A 16795-nucleotide genomic window follows, 5' to 3' on the forward strand; every position below is an offset into this window, starting at 1 on the left:
AGCACAACTCGGCTTTAAGTCTTGCTCAGAAGTATACACTGATTAAGCTTCAGAGCTAGAATTTGTCCGGTATTCTCTGAAACTGTTGGGAGACACTTCTCCATGCATCTTTCACATTTCTGTACATTTTGCGAACAGAGGCACTGATTATCTTTGTTCTGAACTATCTTTTCAAAGATATTTATATAGTAGATAGAATTGAAAGATAGAGATGATGGAAAAAAGAGAAGGTTTTGTCCAGTATAACAAAAATAATATCTCTCTCTGGAGCAAAGGGCAGGCATGCTCACTGCCCATTATAAAACATTCAAACTCCCTAAGCTCAGAGCTGCTCTACTGAAACGCAAACCACTAAGTATACAAGTGTCACCTAGCTCTCTTCACATCACCCTGTGGGAACTGGGATTCAGTGAACCAGTGCAAATGCTGCTAGTCTGCCTACTGCTATTGCTGTAAATAATAAAGTCGTTTGTCTCTGACCCAGGAGTCTCATGTCTTTTGCCAGTGCTTGGGAAACAGTGGCAGGCTCACTTGTGAGCTTGGAAATAGGGGGAAATCTCAGACCCTTCACAGTTTTTGCCAGAAACATAAAATCAGAGTGATAATCAATCATATAAAGAGAAAAAAATATTAAACACTGTGAGGTGTGTTGTTTGATTTTTTGCATCTAGGATGATCCATTTACCATTACTTGAGCATTATGTGTCAGGTATAATATATAATATGCTTTATTATTCAAATCAAATTATACACACACACATAGATAATAGGAACTACTATATTTTTTAAATTAAACTTATGAAATGGGTTTCATTATCCTCACTTTATAGATTAAAAAGCAAACAAACAAACAAAAAATGAACAACCTCTGAATCACAGAGCTAATAGTTGGCAGAGTTAAATCTCTGGTGTCACAAATTTGTGTTTTGTCTACCTCCAAAGGAAACAGCCTAAAACGGCACAGGACATTTTGGCTTTAAGTAAAATGGCTAAATTATAAAGTAGTTTGTTTAGTTTCACTATCTTACCTCTTTAATAGTAGTGTATATTTAGGTACTGACATAGACACGTTGTTATCTAATCTATTCAATATTAAATATTCAGTATTGACAACAAATAGAATGTTTTCAGTCTTGTGAATACAGGGTTTATACTACATAGTGTATATTCATAGCAACAGTCTATAACAAAAGCTATTGATTATAAAGTTTAAGTCAGAAATTAATGCTGTGAACTTACATGCTGTCCTTTAAAGCTATACATCTAAGAAAATTATCTTCAGCTAAAGAAAGATAACATGATAGGAGAAATAATTTTACTTAAAAGGCTATATATTCCATGAAATTATCCTGTTAGTCACAGAGATAAATAGAAAACTAAAACACTAGATGTCGTAGTGAAAGGACTACATATTTCTAGAGCCTATAGATGTTCTTGAGGAAAAAGTAATATTTAAAGCAAATGGAGACAGTTAAAAACCTCTTAATTGTAGGGCACCTGGGTGACTCAGTTGGTTAAGAGTCTGAATTTGGCTCAGGTCATGATCTCACAGTTCATGAGTTTGAGCTCCACATCAGGCTTTGTGCTTGCTGATAGTTCAAAGCCTGGAGCCTGCTTTGGATTCTGTGTCTCCCTCTCTGTCTCTGCTCTTCCCCTGCTCATGCTCTCTCTCTGTCTCTCAACAATAAAAAAAAACAAAAAAACAAAAAAAAAACTTCTTAATTGTATGGAAGCAAAATATAAAATATAAACTTGTGTAAGAGTTGTTTGGCAAGTGTTTTTAAAGTGATAACTAATTTCTGGGTATAAATGAGCTTTTAGTCCTATGATTCTACATGTTCTGCTAACTCCAATGCTAAAGAAACTTAATGTTTTTTAGTTAATGTTTTATTTATTGAGAGAGAGAATGTGAGCAGGGAAGGGGCAGAGAGAAAGGGGACAGAGGATCTGAAGTGGGCTCTGCCTGATGCAGTGCTCAAACTCACAAACCATGAGATCAAGACCTGAGCCGAAGTCGGACACTCAACTGACTGAGCCACCCAGGCGCCCCAAGAAACTTAATATTTTGAATCTATCATTTTGAAATGTGACTAGTCCAGAATTGTACCTACAAATGTATGGCCAACTAATCTTTGACAAAGCAGGAAAGAGTATCCAATGGAAAAAAGACAGTCTTTTTAACAAATGGTGCTGGGAGAACTGGACAGCAACATGCAAAAGAATGAAACTGGACCACCTTCTTACACCATACACAAAAATAAACTCAAAATGCATGAAAGACCTAAATGTGAGACGGGTAACCATCACAATCCTAGAGGAGAAAACAGTCAACAACCTCTTTGACTTCAGCCACAGCAACTTCTTACTCGACACGTCTCCAAAAGCAAGAGAAATAAAAGCAAAAATGAACTATTGGGACCTCATCAAGATGAAAATCTTCTCACGACAAAGGAAACAATCAACAAAACTAAAAGGCAACCGACAGAATGGGAGAACATACTTGCAAATGACAAAATCTATAAAGAATTTACCAAACTCAACAACCACCCCCAAAATAATCAAATAATCCAGTGAAGAAATGGATAGAAGACATGAATAGACAATTTTTCAAAGAAGACATCCAGATGACTAATAAGCGTATGAAAAAATGCTCAACATTGCTCATCAGCAGGGAAATACATATCAAAACCACGTTTAGATACCACCTCATACAGGTCAGAGTGGCTAAAATTAACAACTCAGGAAATAATAGATGTTGGTGAGAATATGGAGAAAGGGGAACCTTCTTGCACTTTTGGTGGGAATGCAAACTGGTGCAGCCACTCTAGGAAACAGTGTGGAGTTTCCTCAAAAAAATTAAAAATAGAATTACCCTATGACCCAGCAATAGCACTACTAGGAATTTATCCAAAGGATACAGGAGCTCTGATTCATAGGGGCACATGTACCCCAATGTTTACAGCAGCACTATCAATAAGAGCCAAATTATGGAAAGAGCCCAAATGTCCATCAACTGATGAATGGATAAAGAAGATGTGGTTTATATATACAATGGAATACTACTTGGCAATGAAAAAGAATGAAATCTTGCCATTTGCAGCAACATGGATGGAACTGGAGGGTACTATGCTAGGGTGAGATAAGTCTGTCAGAGAAAGACAAATATCATGTTTTCACTCATAATGTGGAATGTGAGAAACTTAACAGAAGACCATGGAGGAAGGGAAGGGAAAAACATAGTTATAAACAGAGAGGGAGGCAAACCATATGAGACTCTTAAATACAGAGAACAAACTGAGGGTTGCTGTAGGGGGAGGTGAAAATGGGTGATGGCTATTGAGGAGGGCACTTGTTGGGATGGGCACTGGGTGTTGTATGTAAGTGATGAATCACGGGATTCTACTCCCAAAGCCAAGAGCACATGTGTACACTATATGTTAGCTAACTTGACAATAAATTATATTTTTTTTAAAAAAGGAAATGTAAGTAGCAACAAAGAAAAACATACTTTAATAATATGTAGGCTCTGTTAAAAATATAAACAAATTTTTTTTTCAAATTCCCTAAAGGATTCCTAGATACTTCCTAATAATATATTAATGGAAATAATTACTTTACTTGCATCTCACAAAAACATTACATTTTTTAAATAAAATAAAAACTACCCAGCTGAAGTTTACGGAAACAAAATAAAACAAAACTTAGAGATTATGGAGGCAGTTACAATTGCCACATAAAACAATAACTATAAAACCAAGTTTATGCGACTATTATTTATCTTAGGCAAGTATCTTAAATTGAAAGTTGAATTTTTGATTGATTTTTACTACATTTTAATCCTTAATAAATGACAGCAGAAGACTAGTCTTTACAATGGGACATACCAATGTGGCTTATCTTTGGTATGGAAGCAGAAACCCCATGGAAAACCCAATGAGATAAGATATCAGTTTTCTGATTCCACCAGAACACAAATTAAATTTTTAAAAATAGAATTGAAGCTATGCAGATCCAAATTTTAATTACATAGTGAAATACTTTCTAGGGGCATAAGCTGTATAGCATGAAATAGGTTTTAAACAAGAAATTTGAGAAACCCTTTCACTGATGGGTTTTAAAGTAAGCTATAATTTGATCTATGAAGACTCATAGACCATCTGATTTTTCTTTCACCCTGGGAATCTATGAGGAAAAGATATGGTAATTTTTGTCCCAAATTACTAATGTTGTCAAGGTATAGAATTTACTCATTCAGTATCCTGTGTAAAACAGGCAAATTCAGGGAATTTCAAAAAAAAAAAAAAAGGAAATAGATTTATTGAGATCAGAATTAATAATGAAGAAATACATATATTTTTAAAACCTCAAGTTTTATATAATTAAGAAGTATTATAATAATTGCTTTTAAAATAAAACAAGAAAGAAGACATCCGGATTCCAACAGGCACATGAAAAGATGCTCAACGTCGCTCCTCATCAGGGAAATACAAATCAAAACCACACTCAGATATCACCTCACGCCAGTCAGAGTGGCCAAAATGAACAAATCAGGAGACTATAGATGCTGGAGAGGATGTGGAGAAACGGGAACCCTCTTGCACTATTGGTGGGAATGCAAATTGGTGCAGCCACTCTGGAAAACAGTGTGGAGGTTCCTCAGAAAATTAAAAATAGACCTACCCTATGACCCAGCAATAGCACTGCTAGGAATTTACCCAAGGGATACAGGAGTACTGATGCATAGGGGCACTTGTACCCCAATGTTCATAGCAGCACTCTCAACAATAGCCAAATTATGGAAAGAGCCTAAATGTCCATCCACTGATGAATGGATAAAGAAATTGTGGTTTATATACACAATGGAGTACTACGTGGCAATGAGAAAGAATGAAATATGGCCCTTTGTAGCAAAGTGTGATGCTAAGTGAAATAAGCCATACAGAGAAAGACAGATACCATATGGTTTCACTCTTATGTGGATCCTGAGAAACTTAACAGAAACCCATGGGGGAGGGGAAGGAAAAAAAAAAAAAGAGGTTAGAGTGGGAGAGAGCCAAAGCATAAGAGACTCTTAAAAACTGAGAACAAACTGAAGGTTGATTGGGGGTGGGAGGGAGGGGAGGGTGGGTGATGGGTATTGAGGAGGGCACCTTTTGGGATGAGCACTGGGTGTTGTATAGAAACCAATTTGACAATAAATTTCATATATTGAAAAAAATAAAAGTGGGTTTTAAAAATAAAAAAAATAAAAATAAAAAAATAAAATAAAACAAGAATGATTTTAAAGAAAAACACAAAGGAAGAAGGGAATATTCACCTTAAAAGTTAGAAGGCAAAACTAAAAGAAAGAATACCAACGTTGTGTTTGTATTCCTTTTTATCAGGGTCTCCCCATGGGCAAAAACCTTGTGGATTCTGGAAGATTTGTGATAGTGAAATGATAGACAGAGGAGCTAAATATATGGATCTGAGATCTCATTATTTGGTATCTGCTAAAGCAGGCTACATATCTCACATGTTTATGCATAAGGAGGCAAACTAAAGATTACCTGGAAATCTTCTAATTATTTGACATAATCCTTCTTTACTGCAAAGCTGATGCTGTATTTCTGGTAATATGTTTACCTGCAAGGAATGAAAAAGCTTCTAGTGAGTTAGGCATTCATAAATGCTAAAGCAAAGAAAATGCAAAAACTCACAGGGTATAGACGTGAACTACTGTGTACTCCATCCACACCCTACCTTCAAATCTCTGAAAGTCAACATTTAAATCCAGAATAATAAAATGGTTTATTTGATAACATCAAACAAAAACTTGCCCTTAGAAATTTGAGAATATTTTTGAAAACCTTGATATATTTCAAAACCATGATATGTGCTAAAACTAAAAGGAAATAGATGCATTCTTATGGTAAACAGAATAACACAAATAACTTGACAGTTGCAAATTTTGCTTTGGCAGAAAATAGCACCAACCATACCTCAAAGTCAACTAAACTCTTAAGTTCCAAAGGCCCTCGCTGATTTAAATCACAGACATTTAGTGGGAAATTCAGTGCTAATCCTGTTTCAAAATTTAATATGTAATCTTCCCTTCATATTGAAGGGCATTATTGCTTCCAGATATAAAATCCAGTCACTGCAAAATTCTATTCTTAAAAAAAAATTGTTCTTAGAAAGCTTCATAGAAGTTATCATAAATTCAAATATACGTTTTAACTTATAAAGAAAAGACACAGACAAGCTTAATCTGTCCTTCTCTTCTGAATTCATAGACTGATTATCTAGGTATTATCAACTAAATTCCAAATATAATGCCTCAAATGGCAAAGCCTTGTTAAAACCAACAGAAAGAGATCAGGGTAAATTAGCTTGAAAATCGGGTTCATTTTTGTGAAATTATTGAATACTTTCCAACTCACTCTAAACTAATCAAGTATTGTAGTTTCTCCGCTGTGTTCTACTGACAAGGCTATATGAAAATAACTCAGCTGCAGTTGGAGAACCAGAAACATGAGTTACAGTCCTACTTAGGACAGTTAACAGAATCGTAACTTTTTTTTTTTTTTTAATTTTTTTTTCAACGTTTATTTATTTTTGGGACAGAGAGAGCCAGAGCATGAACGGGGGAGGGGCAGAAAGAGAGGGAGACAGAATCGGAAACAGGCTCCAGGCTCTGAGCCATCAGCCCAGAGCCCGACGCGCGGCTCGAACTCACGGACCGCGAGATCTTGACCTGGTTGAAGTCGGACGCTTAACCGACTGCGCCATCCAGGCGCCCCCAGAATCGTAACTTTGAGCACATCACTTTTGCTTCTCGTTTTCAATTTCTACATTTGTAAAATAAAGCACTTAGAGCTTTTGGTCTCTGAGTTCCACTGCTTCTCTAAGATTTTTAGGAAGTAGTAATTCAACCATCAGTTGTAGTTTTACAAAGAAATGATTCTCTTAAAGTGCTTTGAAATAGTGTGTTGATTAAACATCCTCCAACCCTTTGATGGGGGCCGGGAAAATGGGAGATGTGCATTGAGGAGGGCACTTGTTGGGATGGGCACTGGGTGTTGTATGTACGTGATGAATCAGAGAACAGACTTCTGAAGCCAAGACTACACTGTATGTTAGCTAACTTGACAACAAATTAAAAACAAAACAAAAAGCAAAAAACATTCTCCAACTCCTGCAATCCCGTTAACTCTATTCATTTATTCAGCAAACAGTAAACTTCAGCCCACGTTGTGTATAAATGAAGCCAGGGCTTCAGCAGAACCAGCTCCTGTGAATCTGCAGGAACAACATTGTTAAATACTCGAGTTTGAAAGTCTCCAAAGATAACAAAGTCTGAGTCACTTACATTCTTAGGGCACAGGGCGTGGGGGCAAAGGCTAGAAGTATAGTACACTTCAGATTTTAGGCATGTCTACTTTCTCAAACTTAAAAATGATAAGGTTCAGAGACTAAACGTGGAAAACAAAGAAGGGTTTTCAGAAAGTCCTTAAGGTCATAATTCAGACTTCCTAAGAAAGGCTGGAGGGAAGAAGCAGAATACTGCAAAAGTATGGAGAAACTATAATAAAGGTTTTTTGTTTGTTTGTTTTAGATTTTTGTTTGTTAAAGATAATAGAAGAAGTTTTCTAAATTAGATCATCAAAAGCTTTAAAGGTCAATACACTTGAACCATTTTCCCCACCCCAGGCAAAATCACTCAGTTGCTACTGACTAAATAGAAACTTTAATGGAAGGACCCAGAAAGAAAAGTAGCTTTAAGTATCATTTTTTTAAATGCTTATTTATTTTTGAGAGAGAGTGTGTGCGTGGAGAAGGGGCAGAGAGAGAAGGAGACACAGATTCTGCAGCAGGCTCCTGGTTCTGAGCTGGCAGCACAGAGCCCCATGCAGGTTCAAACCCAAGAACCATGAGATCATGACCTGAGCCGAAGTCGGAGGTTTAACTGACTGAGCCACCCAGGGTGAGTAGGTAAGTATCATTAAAGGTTATGTATTGACAAGGTCCAGATTAAAACTTTCTTGCACTTTTTGAAGAGCTCACAGCAAAAGTGCTGTTATGCCAGCTGGTCAGCACTGGTATATCCTGGATGAGCTGTCCCATCCTTTACAAATTGAAAGAAGAGTCCCAGTCAATGGGCAACCATAACTGAACTAATGGGCCAGAAGAATTTGCAAAGATGCTGCAAAGACATAGTACAGCTTGCATAGATTTCAGACACAAGTGCGGGTTGTTGCGTCTTATCAGAGAGGTGACTTTCTATATGAGACCTTCAGTCAGAAGAATGAACTGACCCAGGATCAGCAAAGCATTCGCTTCAAGAAAGCAGAGCCAAGCCAAGGGAAGCAACTGCTCCCAGGCTTCCGCTTTCTACTTTCCCTTCCTCCACCCAGTGACCTCTTCCGTGTTCCCTCCTCCAAAGCACATCTTTAGAATACACAGAGTCTCAGCAGATGACATAACCGAGGTGACACGTGACACCAGAAATACCATTTCCGTTTGACTCTGTGTAATAGCACCAACCTGGGCAGTTAAACCGAATGACTTGGCACAAAGAAAGAAACATATTCAAAGGCTATGGGTCATATAGCTATAACAAATCAACTATATTACATGTAGTCCATGTATTTTTATTGTTAAACCTAATAATGCTCTTCTATATCTTCATGCTTGGTTTTTATTTTTTTATGTGCATCATAAAATATGTAAGATTTCCATCATTGTCAAAAGGAACATCATCAATGACATTTTATTTGGATTAGCTGACTTCAACCCCACCAGAGTGGTACATTTGTTACTCTTAAAGAGTCTACACTGTACATCATTATCACCCTAATAATTATTTTCAATATACACTGATTTTGCATTGGGTTTGAATGCTTTACGTACACTTATATGTGTGTGTATGTTTTATATAAGCTGCTATTTTTCTTGACATAAAACCTTCCATATCTTTGAAAGGGTTAGAATACATAAGGGAAATGATAAAGAGAATGATGTTTGGGCCCTGGGATATTTCTGAGATCAAACTGAGAAAAAGAAAATGTGCATTTAGAAAGATTTCAATCCCCACATACCTTCCACAATCCTAATCTGTGAGTATTCCACATGTAAATTGTTTCTATTACAGATTATGAGAAGCAAAAGTAAAAAAAATCATTCTTATTTTGAGACATAGTTCAATTAATATGAACAACAGTATATCAATTATAAACATTTAGAACGTGTTTATAAACTAAAACTATGGGGCGCCTGGGTGGCGCAGTCGGTTAAGCGTCCGACTTCAGCCAGGTCATGATCTCGCGGTCCGTGAGTTCGAGCCCCACGTCGGGCTCTGGGCTGATGGCTCAGAGCCTGGAGCCTGTTTCCGATTCTGTGTCTCCCTCTCTCTCTGCCCCTCCCCCGTTCATGCTCTGTCTCTCTCTGTCCCAAAAATAAATAAACGTGAAAAAAAAATTTTTTTTAAACTAAAACTAAAACTACAGTAATACGATTAACTCATTAAGGAGAGACATTTGAGTTGGACTATTTATAACTACAAAGTGTGGAAGAAAGAACACAGGGGAAAAAATTGGGACGGGTCATTCATGAATACCGAGAGTAACACAAACTTCACAGCAATATCTTTTTCTTCTCTTTCTCTTCATTAGGTCGGTACAAACAGTCTCTATTTTATCAGAACTCAGATGTTCTCTGGAAGCTGTTCAGTATCATTCACAAGGAAGAGACTAATGACAAGAAGAGCCATTATCCCCTTGTCTCTCCCATGCAATTATCATTCCATCAAATTCATCTGAAAATGTGTTCAAATGCTTTATAATAAGAGCCATTTCAGTATTTCTCAGTGCTCCGGGTACTAAAAACAGCATACTGTTTTAGGGACTGCTAATCCTACAAACATTTAGAGCTAGAAATGAATCCCTCTGCTCTTGAAACAGTAGAACCTTTCTGTTAAAGGTGAAATACAGTCCCAGTTACTAAACTTAGTGTTACCCCAAATAGTGGACCTCACTTCACTTTCTGCATCACATGGACCAATACAGTTTTAAAATCATGTTACTCTCCTTCTGACTAGAGAGACTCCAGGCCACTCATTTTTTATAACAAATCTTATGATCACTTTCATTAAGCACTTAGATTCCAAAGCTCTCATGTGATTAGTAATCCTAATTTGAGCAGAGGCCCTTTTCTTTGTTCATCTAAAAATCCCAACAAATCTGAAGCAACTTCTGTTTTGAATATTTATGTTTACATAAATAAGTCATGGTTCATAAAGCTTCAAATTATTCATGCTCCAAAGTGACAGTTATCTAATATGTATCATTTAGAACTTATGCATTCTTTAAGAATCTTCATGAGAATAGGCTGTAAATGCTGTCTTAAATATTTATTTAGAAAAATTTTATAGTGATGTAGTTAGGAAGACAAAATTTGTAGTCAAACTGCCTGAGTTTGAATCCTGGTTGCTTCATTTATTATCTATGTGGACTTGGGAAATTCTCTTAATTTTTCTGTGCTTCAGTCTCCTGTGTGTAAAGAATGAGCATAAATAGGTGAACACTTGGAATGATGCGTGGCACCAACAGGAGGCCTTGGCAAGAGTTTGGGGGGTAGTAAAGAGAGGTTGAGTACTCATCTCCCTGGCTTCCTCTCTGCAGGCTTATGATTTGGCAATGGCTACATTCCCCTACTTTATAGCTCCTTTCCAGCGACCCCTCTTTTTTGGCTCCAGCTCTCATTAGGCTTTGCTAACCATTCCCTCTATAAACCCTTCTTCAGACCAAGGGTGGTAAAACTTTATGATGCTGCTGGTCCCTGGGTGCCTCTAATCTTTTTTTTTTTTTTTTTTTTTTTCCCAATCTTTTTAATTACATTCTCTCTAATCTTGTTTCTCTTATCTTGGCAAAACCTCAGTAAATAGCTCTTTCATTGGTTTCCCTTCAGTTAAGTCCTTTCAAGTATGGAATTTGTCTCCTGCTTGGAGGTTGACCAATACTCACAGGGAAGAAAACTGTAGGCTTTACCTTATAGTTGATGTAAAGCCATTCAAGATTTAAGTATAGGACTAACTAGGTTAGCTCAGAATTTTATATTTTTTTTATCCTGATAACTTTGGGCAGGATGGATTTCAGGGGCAGAACACTTGCTTCAGAAAAAGCGGTAAAGAGGATTCTGTAATAACCTGGTAAGATATGGTGACTATCTTGCCAGAATAAAAGTAGTGAGCATGGATATTTTAGAAATAATATACTTGAGAAGTATTTAGGAGTTAAATTCCTTAGCACTAGTAATTGATAGAATGTAGACCACAAAGGAGAGGAAGGGATCAGAGGTAAAGGCCAGATTTCCACCTTAGGGAGTGACAGTGGTTGCTCATGCTTGTGACCAATATAACAGAAGTTCTGCAGAGCTACTGAATGCAAGAGTAGAAGTGGATTTACTGGGGAACATACGAGTGAGTTTTCCCCATGGTGACTCTGAGGTGTCTGTGTGATATAAAAGTGATGTTCAGCAGGCATTATACACACGAGCCTGATGCCAGGGAAAGTGCTTGAATTTTAGATGTACTTTTGGGAATCATCAACAACCTTGGGAGTGGTGTTGAGGAACACAGGAATCTAAAGTATGAGCAGACAAAAGGTGGCTATGAAGAAAACAGAGAAGGAATGGCCAAAGATGGAAAAGAAGAGCAAAAATAATGTTCTCGGCCCAAAGGCCAATGGAGTCAGGAGTTACAAGGAGGAAGGACTTATCAAGATTGTCAACTACAGATATATCAGATGATCAGTGTAGCTACTATAATATTATTTCACTACTGAGAAATAGCTGTAAATTTTGATGCTTTTTTCACATTAAAAAAATACTATGGACCAAGATATGCTGCTGTTAATATCCAAGGGCTGTTAAAATCTGTAACCATTTTGAAAAAAAAAAATTACCTTTTGATGTAAACCTAACTGGCACATGTCTTCCTTGGATATGCAAGGTTTTCCACCAGCTTTCCTAGAAGACAGGCAAATGAGCAGATCCCAAGAGCCCAAATCACCTAATGGCAAAAGAATATTGAAAAACAAATATTTTTTTATTAGATTTTTGAAGGCACCATTCTTAGATTTAAGAATGCTATTATTTAAAATATAAAACACAAGTAACAATGATTCTGAATATGTTTTAAAGTCAATATTCAAAGTAACTGAAATTCAACTTTTCTAATTTAGAAACATTTTTATATTTACTATTGTATCTTAGGGAAAATTCAATTATCTAACGCAATGTCATAAAATTCCTAAAAGTCTAAAATTTAAATGTTTTAAGCCACTAATTTTATAAATACACAAAGTCTTATTTGGAGATTGGGAGGAAAGATGTTTATAAAGTCTTTTAAGATAATAGACGATGGTTGCAAAATCAAATAATGATAAGAAGTCAAAACACAAATATTTTGTTCTAGGCTTTGATATCACCATTACTTTTCACAAATCTTAACATCAGATATACTTTTATAAGATTTCTTCCAAAGAAAAAGTTGCAGTATTGAAAATAAAATTCAATGAAAATTCTAAAAAACAGGTTTTGTCTAAAAGGAATTTGTGGTCTAGTTATCAACAGCAGAATTGAGCTCAAAATACAGAGTATAACATGGACTGAAGCAAATAATATTTCAGCTATTTACCAAAGACAAAGCCCTTTGCCAATAAGTCCTAGTAACTTGCCAAAATAATCTCAGAAGAGTACATTCTTGCATAATACTTGAACATTGAAAATTAACATTTGTGTGTTATGAGTTTGTTTTCTCTTAGTCTCTCTGATTTATTTATATGTTTTTATCAACATGTCTTGCATATAATTGGTGCTTTAAAAATATTTGATAAATGAATGAATAACTAGCCCCAGGACAGAGTGGTAAACATGTTACTTCAAAGGCATATAGAAATAGGTATCTCAAAAATAACCAGGCAAAAAAGAACACTAAAGAATGTATGAAAGGATTGATATTACTTGTAAAACTTCCTCCATTTTGGGTGGAAATCTACTTTAAAAAAAAAATCAAGCAATTTCTGTACGCATGGCTTCTGGAGTTAAACAATCCTGAGATCATATTCCTTTGGTAACTATTTATGCCAGATCTCACAAGTCACCTCTTGCATTAGGTATTAGTGGCTTCTACAAAGCCTGAAAATAACCAAATCCTGTCTTTAAAAATTTCCCGAAAGAATTTCATACTTGAGGGGCGCTTGGATGGCTCAGTCAGTTAAGCATCTGACTTCAGCTCAGGTCATGATCTCGCAGTCTGTGAGTTCGAGTCTTGCGTCGGGCTCTGTGCTGACAGCTCAGAGCCTGGAGCCTGTTTTGGATTCTGTGTCTCCCTCTCTCTCTCTGTCCCTCCCCCACTTGTGCTGTCTCTCTTGCTCTCAAATATGAATAAAACATAAAAATTTTTTTTAATAAAAAAAGAATTTCTCACTTGAACGCATAATGCTTTCAAAGAAGGACTTTATGGGGGAAAAAAAAGATTGATAACGAAGACTGATCTATGACAATTAGGAATGAAATTTCACTCTGCACTAATCAAGTCCTTTACCATTTGACAAGCTCTGTGCTGTCTGGGCTATTGATTCCTCTGTAATTGTCCTGTTCCTAGAAGAGAAACCTCTCTGCCAAACAAAGGGATCCAGACAATTGAACTCAAGTTAAGCTCTTGTCTCTTGTTGCGTGATGTATCTCAAGATGCTGGAATATAGTGCAATAGTTCAAAGGGACATGAGAAATGATACAGGTGATTTGGGGATGAGAGAAATCTCTCCATCTAGTAGCCATTCGGCATTAGACTTGGAAGGTCCATGCATCCTCACTTTGAAGGAAACTCTAAATGGATTTCTTGAGCCAAAACCAAATACTCTGTGATGATTCCAATACCTTATTTAAAATGTGCACCTGGCACTTTCAGCCAAAACCTTTTGATATGGATTCAAAAGGGAAAAAACAAAGATGGTTCCATTTTATATTATTTCTAGCCCAGGAAACACTAAAACCTAGAAGAAACATCCTGACATAATATACTCAACCAAATATTTTAAGAAGACAAGGATATGCAAAGAGAGGACTTCAAATCATGTACTGTATTGCAAAAATGGACTACTGGGACCTCATCAAAATAAAAAGCTTCTGCACAGTGAAGGAAACAATCAGCAAAACTAAAAGGGAACTGACAGAATGGGAGAAGATATTTGCAAATGATATAACAGATAAAGGGTTAGTATCCAAAATCTATAAATAACTTATCAAACTCAACACCCAAAAAACAAATAATTCAGTGAAGAAATGGGCAAAAGACATGAATAGACACTTCTCTAAGACATCCAGATGACCGACACATGAAAAAATGCTCAACATCACTCATCATCAGGGAAAGACAAATCAAAACCACAATGAGATACCACCTCACACCTGTCAGAATGGCTAACATTAACAAGTCAGGCAACGACAGATGTTGGCAAGGATGTGGAGAAAGAGGATCTCTTTTTGCCTTGTTGGTGGCAATGCAAGCTGGTGCAGCCACTCTCGAAAACCGTATGGAGGTTCCTCAAAAAACTAAAAATAGAACTACCCTATGACCCAGGAATTGCACTACTAGGCATTTATCCACAGGATACAGGTGTGCTGTTTCAAAGGGACACACGCACCCCCATGTTTATAGCAGCACTATCAACAATAGCCAAAGTATGGAAAGAGCCCAAATGTCCATTGATGGATGAATGGATAAAGAAAATGTGGTATATATAGGTATATATATATATATATATATATACAATGGAGTATTACTCGGCAATTAAAAAGAATAAACTCTTGCCATTTGCAACTACATGGATGGAACTGGAGAGTATTATGCTAAGTGAAATGAGTCAGTCAGAGAAAGACAAATATCATATGACTTCACTCATATGAGGACTTTAAGAGACAAAACAGATTAACATAAGGGAGGGGAATCAAAAATAATATAAAAACAGGGGAAGAGGACAAAACAGAAGAGACTCATAAATATGGAGAACAAACTGAGGGTTACGGGAGGGGGGATGGGCTAAATGGGTAAGGGGCACTAAGGAATCTACTCCTGAAATCATTGTTGCACTATATGCTAACTAATTTGGATGTAAATTTTAAAATATAAAAAATAAAATTAGAAAAAATCATGGACTGTATTGTTTAGGCATTAAAAACACAGTACATTTCATTTTTCTCCAAGTCTGATGCAAGCTCCCCTTCACTACCCAAGACATACACACAATTTCTGAATTTGATTAAGACATATATATTTAAGCCATAAATGTTTAAAATGGGAAGACATGCTTAAATAATTCAAAGTATTTAATTTATAAAGAACCTCCTATGAGCAGGACATTTTACTAGAATTATGAATGTAAACAGAAAAAAAAAAAGTGGTCACTGACCTCGGCAATCTTTGAGAGACCTGAACACTAAAAAGAATTTAGGATAACTTGTAAAGTGCTACAGTTTCTTGACATTCATAAGGGTTACCCCGTACCTCTCAAAAATATTTAACGAATATTTTAAATTTAAAATTAAAATTTCAAAAATATTTTGTAGCACATAAATTTCCTCTTAAAATGAAAGTAAAGTATAACCAAAAATTTCAAGTAATCTCTTCATATAGTTCTTGCCTAATTCTTTGCCACCACAATCTGAAAAATGCTGATTGTTTCCACTCAAAATTCTTACAGATACCCTCCCTGACTCCTACTCAAACTTCCTAAACTCTACCTCCTAGTTAAATCTTGAGTAGACCTTTTCACTTTCTCTTCATTTCCATCTCCAACCTTAAAAGTCAACACTGTCCCCTGATTCCCACAACCCTTTTTAAAGCAAGAGCTTTTATTTGTTGCATGAATGGCACTATGTACTCAAACTTGGTTTAAAAAACCCCAAAAGCCACACTGAAATCTGGAAATTGGGTACAGACATAAGCACATTCACCAGCTAAGTAAGTCACATTCATAAGTCAACTTGGAGCATTTGGGAAACAGATTTGTGCTTCAGCAAAATTACACACTGCAAGTATTGTGGAGCTTTGGGGCCATGCTCAACTAGCTGAAAGCATGAGCATTTAGTAGGCAAACGCCCAGGATGTACAACAGAGACTGTAGACTGCAGGCACACAGGGAGAGTCAAACGGCACGTGGGGTGCGTTTGGCCTGCACAATTTTTGTTTTGTTTTCATTTTAAATTTTAAGTATTTGCCAAAATGCAAATGTCAGCATAATTCATATAAAAATCCAGATTTCTGCCTTCATTTGAAAACTTGGAGGCTGTGGTAATACTGGGTCCATATCCTATAAGGCAGCCACTGACTGGAGTGGAGTACAGCCTCCCGCATTTTCTCCAGTTTACCATGTGGGTCCCCCAGGCCCTAACTGCCTGGGCTGTGCCTCTAGTAGGCAAACCAGACCTAGACCTGGTATAAAACACCGTGTGTCCGTTTTACATGAATTGCCCATTCAGCAAGTTGATGTTCCAGGCTTTAGCTTTCAGTGAATTAGAGTTGTTCATTAGGTAAATTGGTCTTGTTAAGATGACTGTGGGCAAATTGATATTTGGTCAGTTGGTCTTATAAGGATGTCTGAACACACCCTTTGATCTCCAGATCCGGCCATGCTCTCCCACAAGGTTGAGCAAGGTCATTTCAACTCCGGAGACATTTTATTGGCTGTGATAAAGTTGGTAAGAATTGACGTGTGGTCTCTTAGAGTAATTCTTTTTCTCAGGAGCCTGAAAA

General features: G+C 36.6%; 1 protein-coding gene across 6 annotated transcripts in view; it reads right to left on the reverse strand.

Annotated features, from left to right (window-relative positions):
- CPED1 (cadherin like and PC-esterase domain containing 1) overlaps positions 1-16795 on the reverse strand; it is a 278325-nt gene that overhangs the window by 201401 nt on the left and 60129 nt on the right. For all 6 annotated transcript variants that reach the window (XM_086691526.1, XM_086691507.1, XM_086691516.1 and 3 more), the window contains exons 3-4: positions 11943-12049; positions 5550-5625 (exon numbers count right to left, since the gene is read on the reverse strand). In XM_086691526.1, coding sequence (XP_086547652.1) covers positions 5550-5625; positions 11943-12049 — 183 coding nt within the window. The remainder of the gene's footprint in view (positions 1-5549; positions 5626-11942; positions 12050-16795) is intronic.

This window comes from Puma concolor, chromosome A2 (genome assembly GCF_028749965.1).
Source record: "Puma concolor isolate L17-30 chromosome A2, mPumCon1.1.hap2, whole genome shotgun sequence".
NCBI classification, from domain to species: Eukaryota; Metazoa; Chordata; class Mammalia; order Carnivora; family Felidae; genus Puma; species Puma concolor.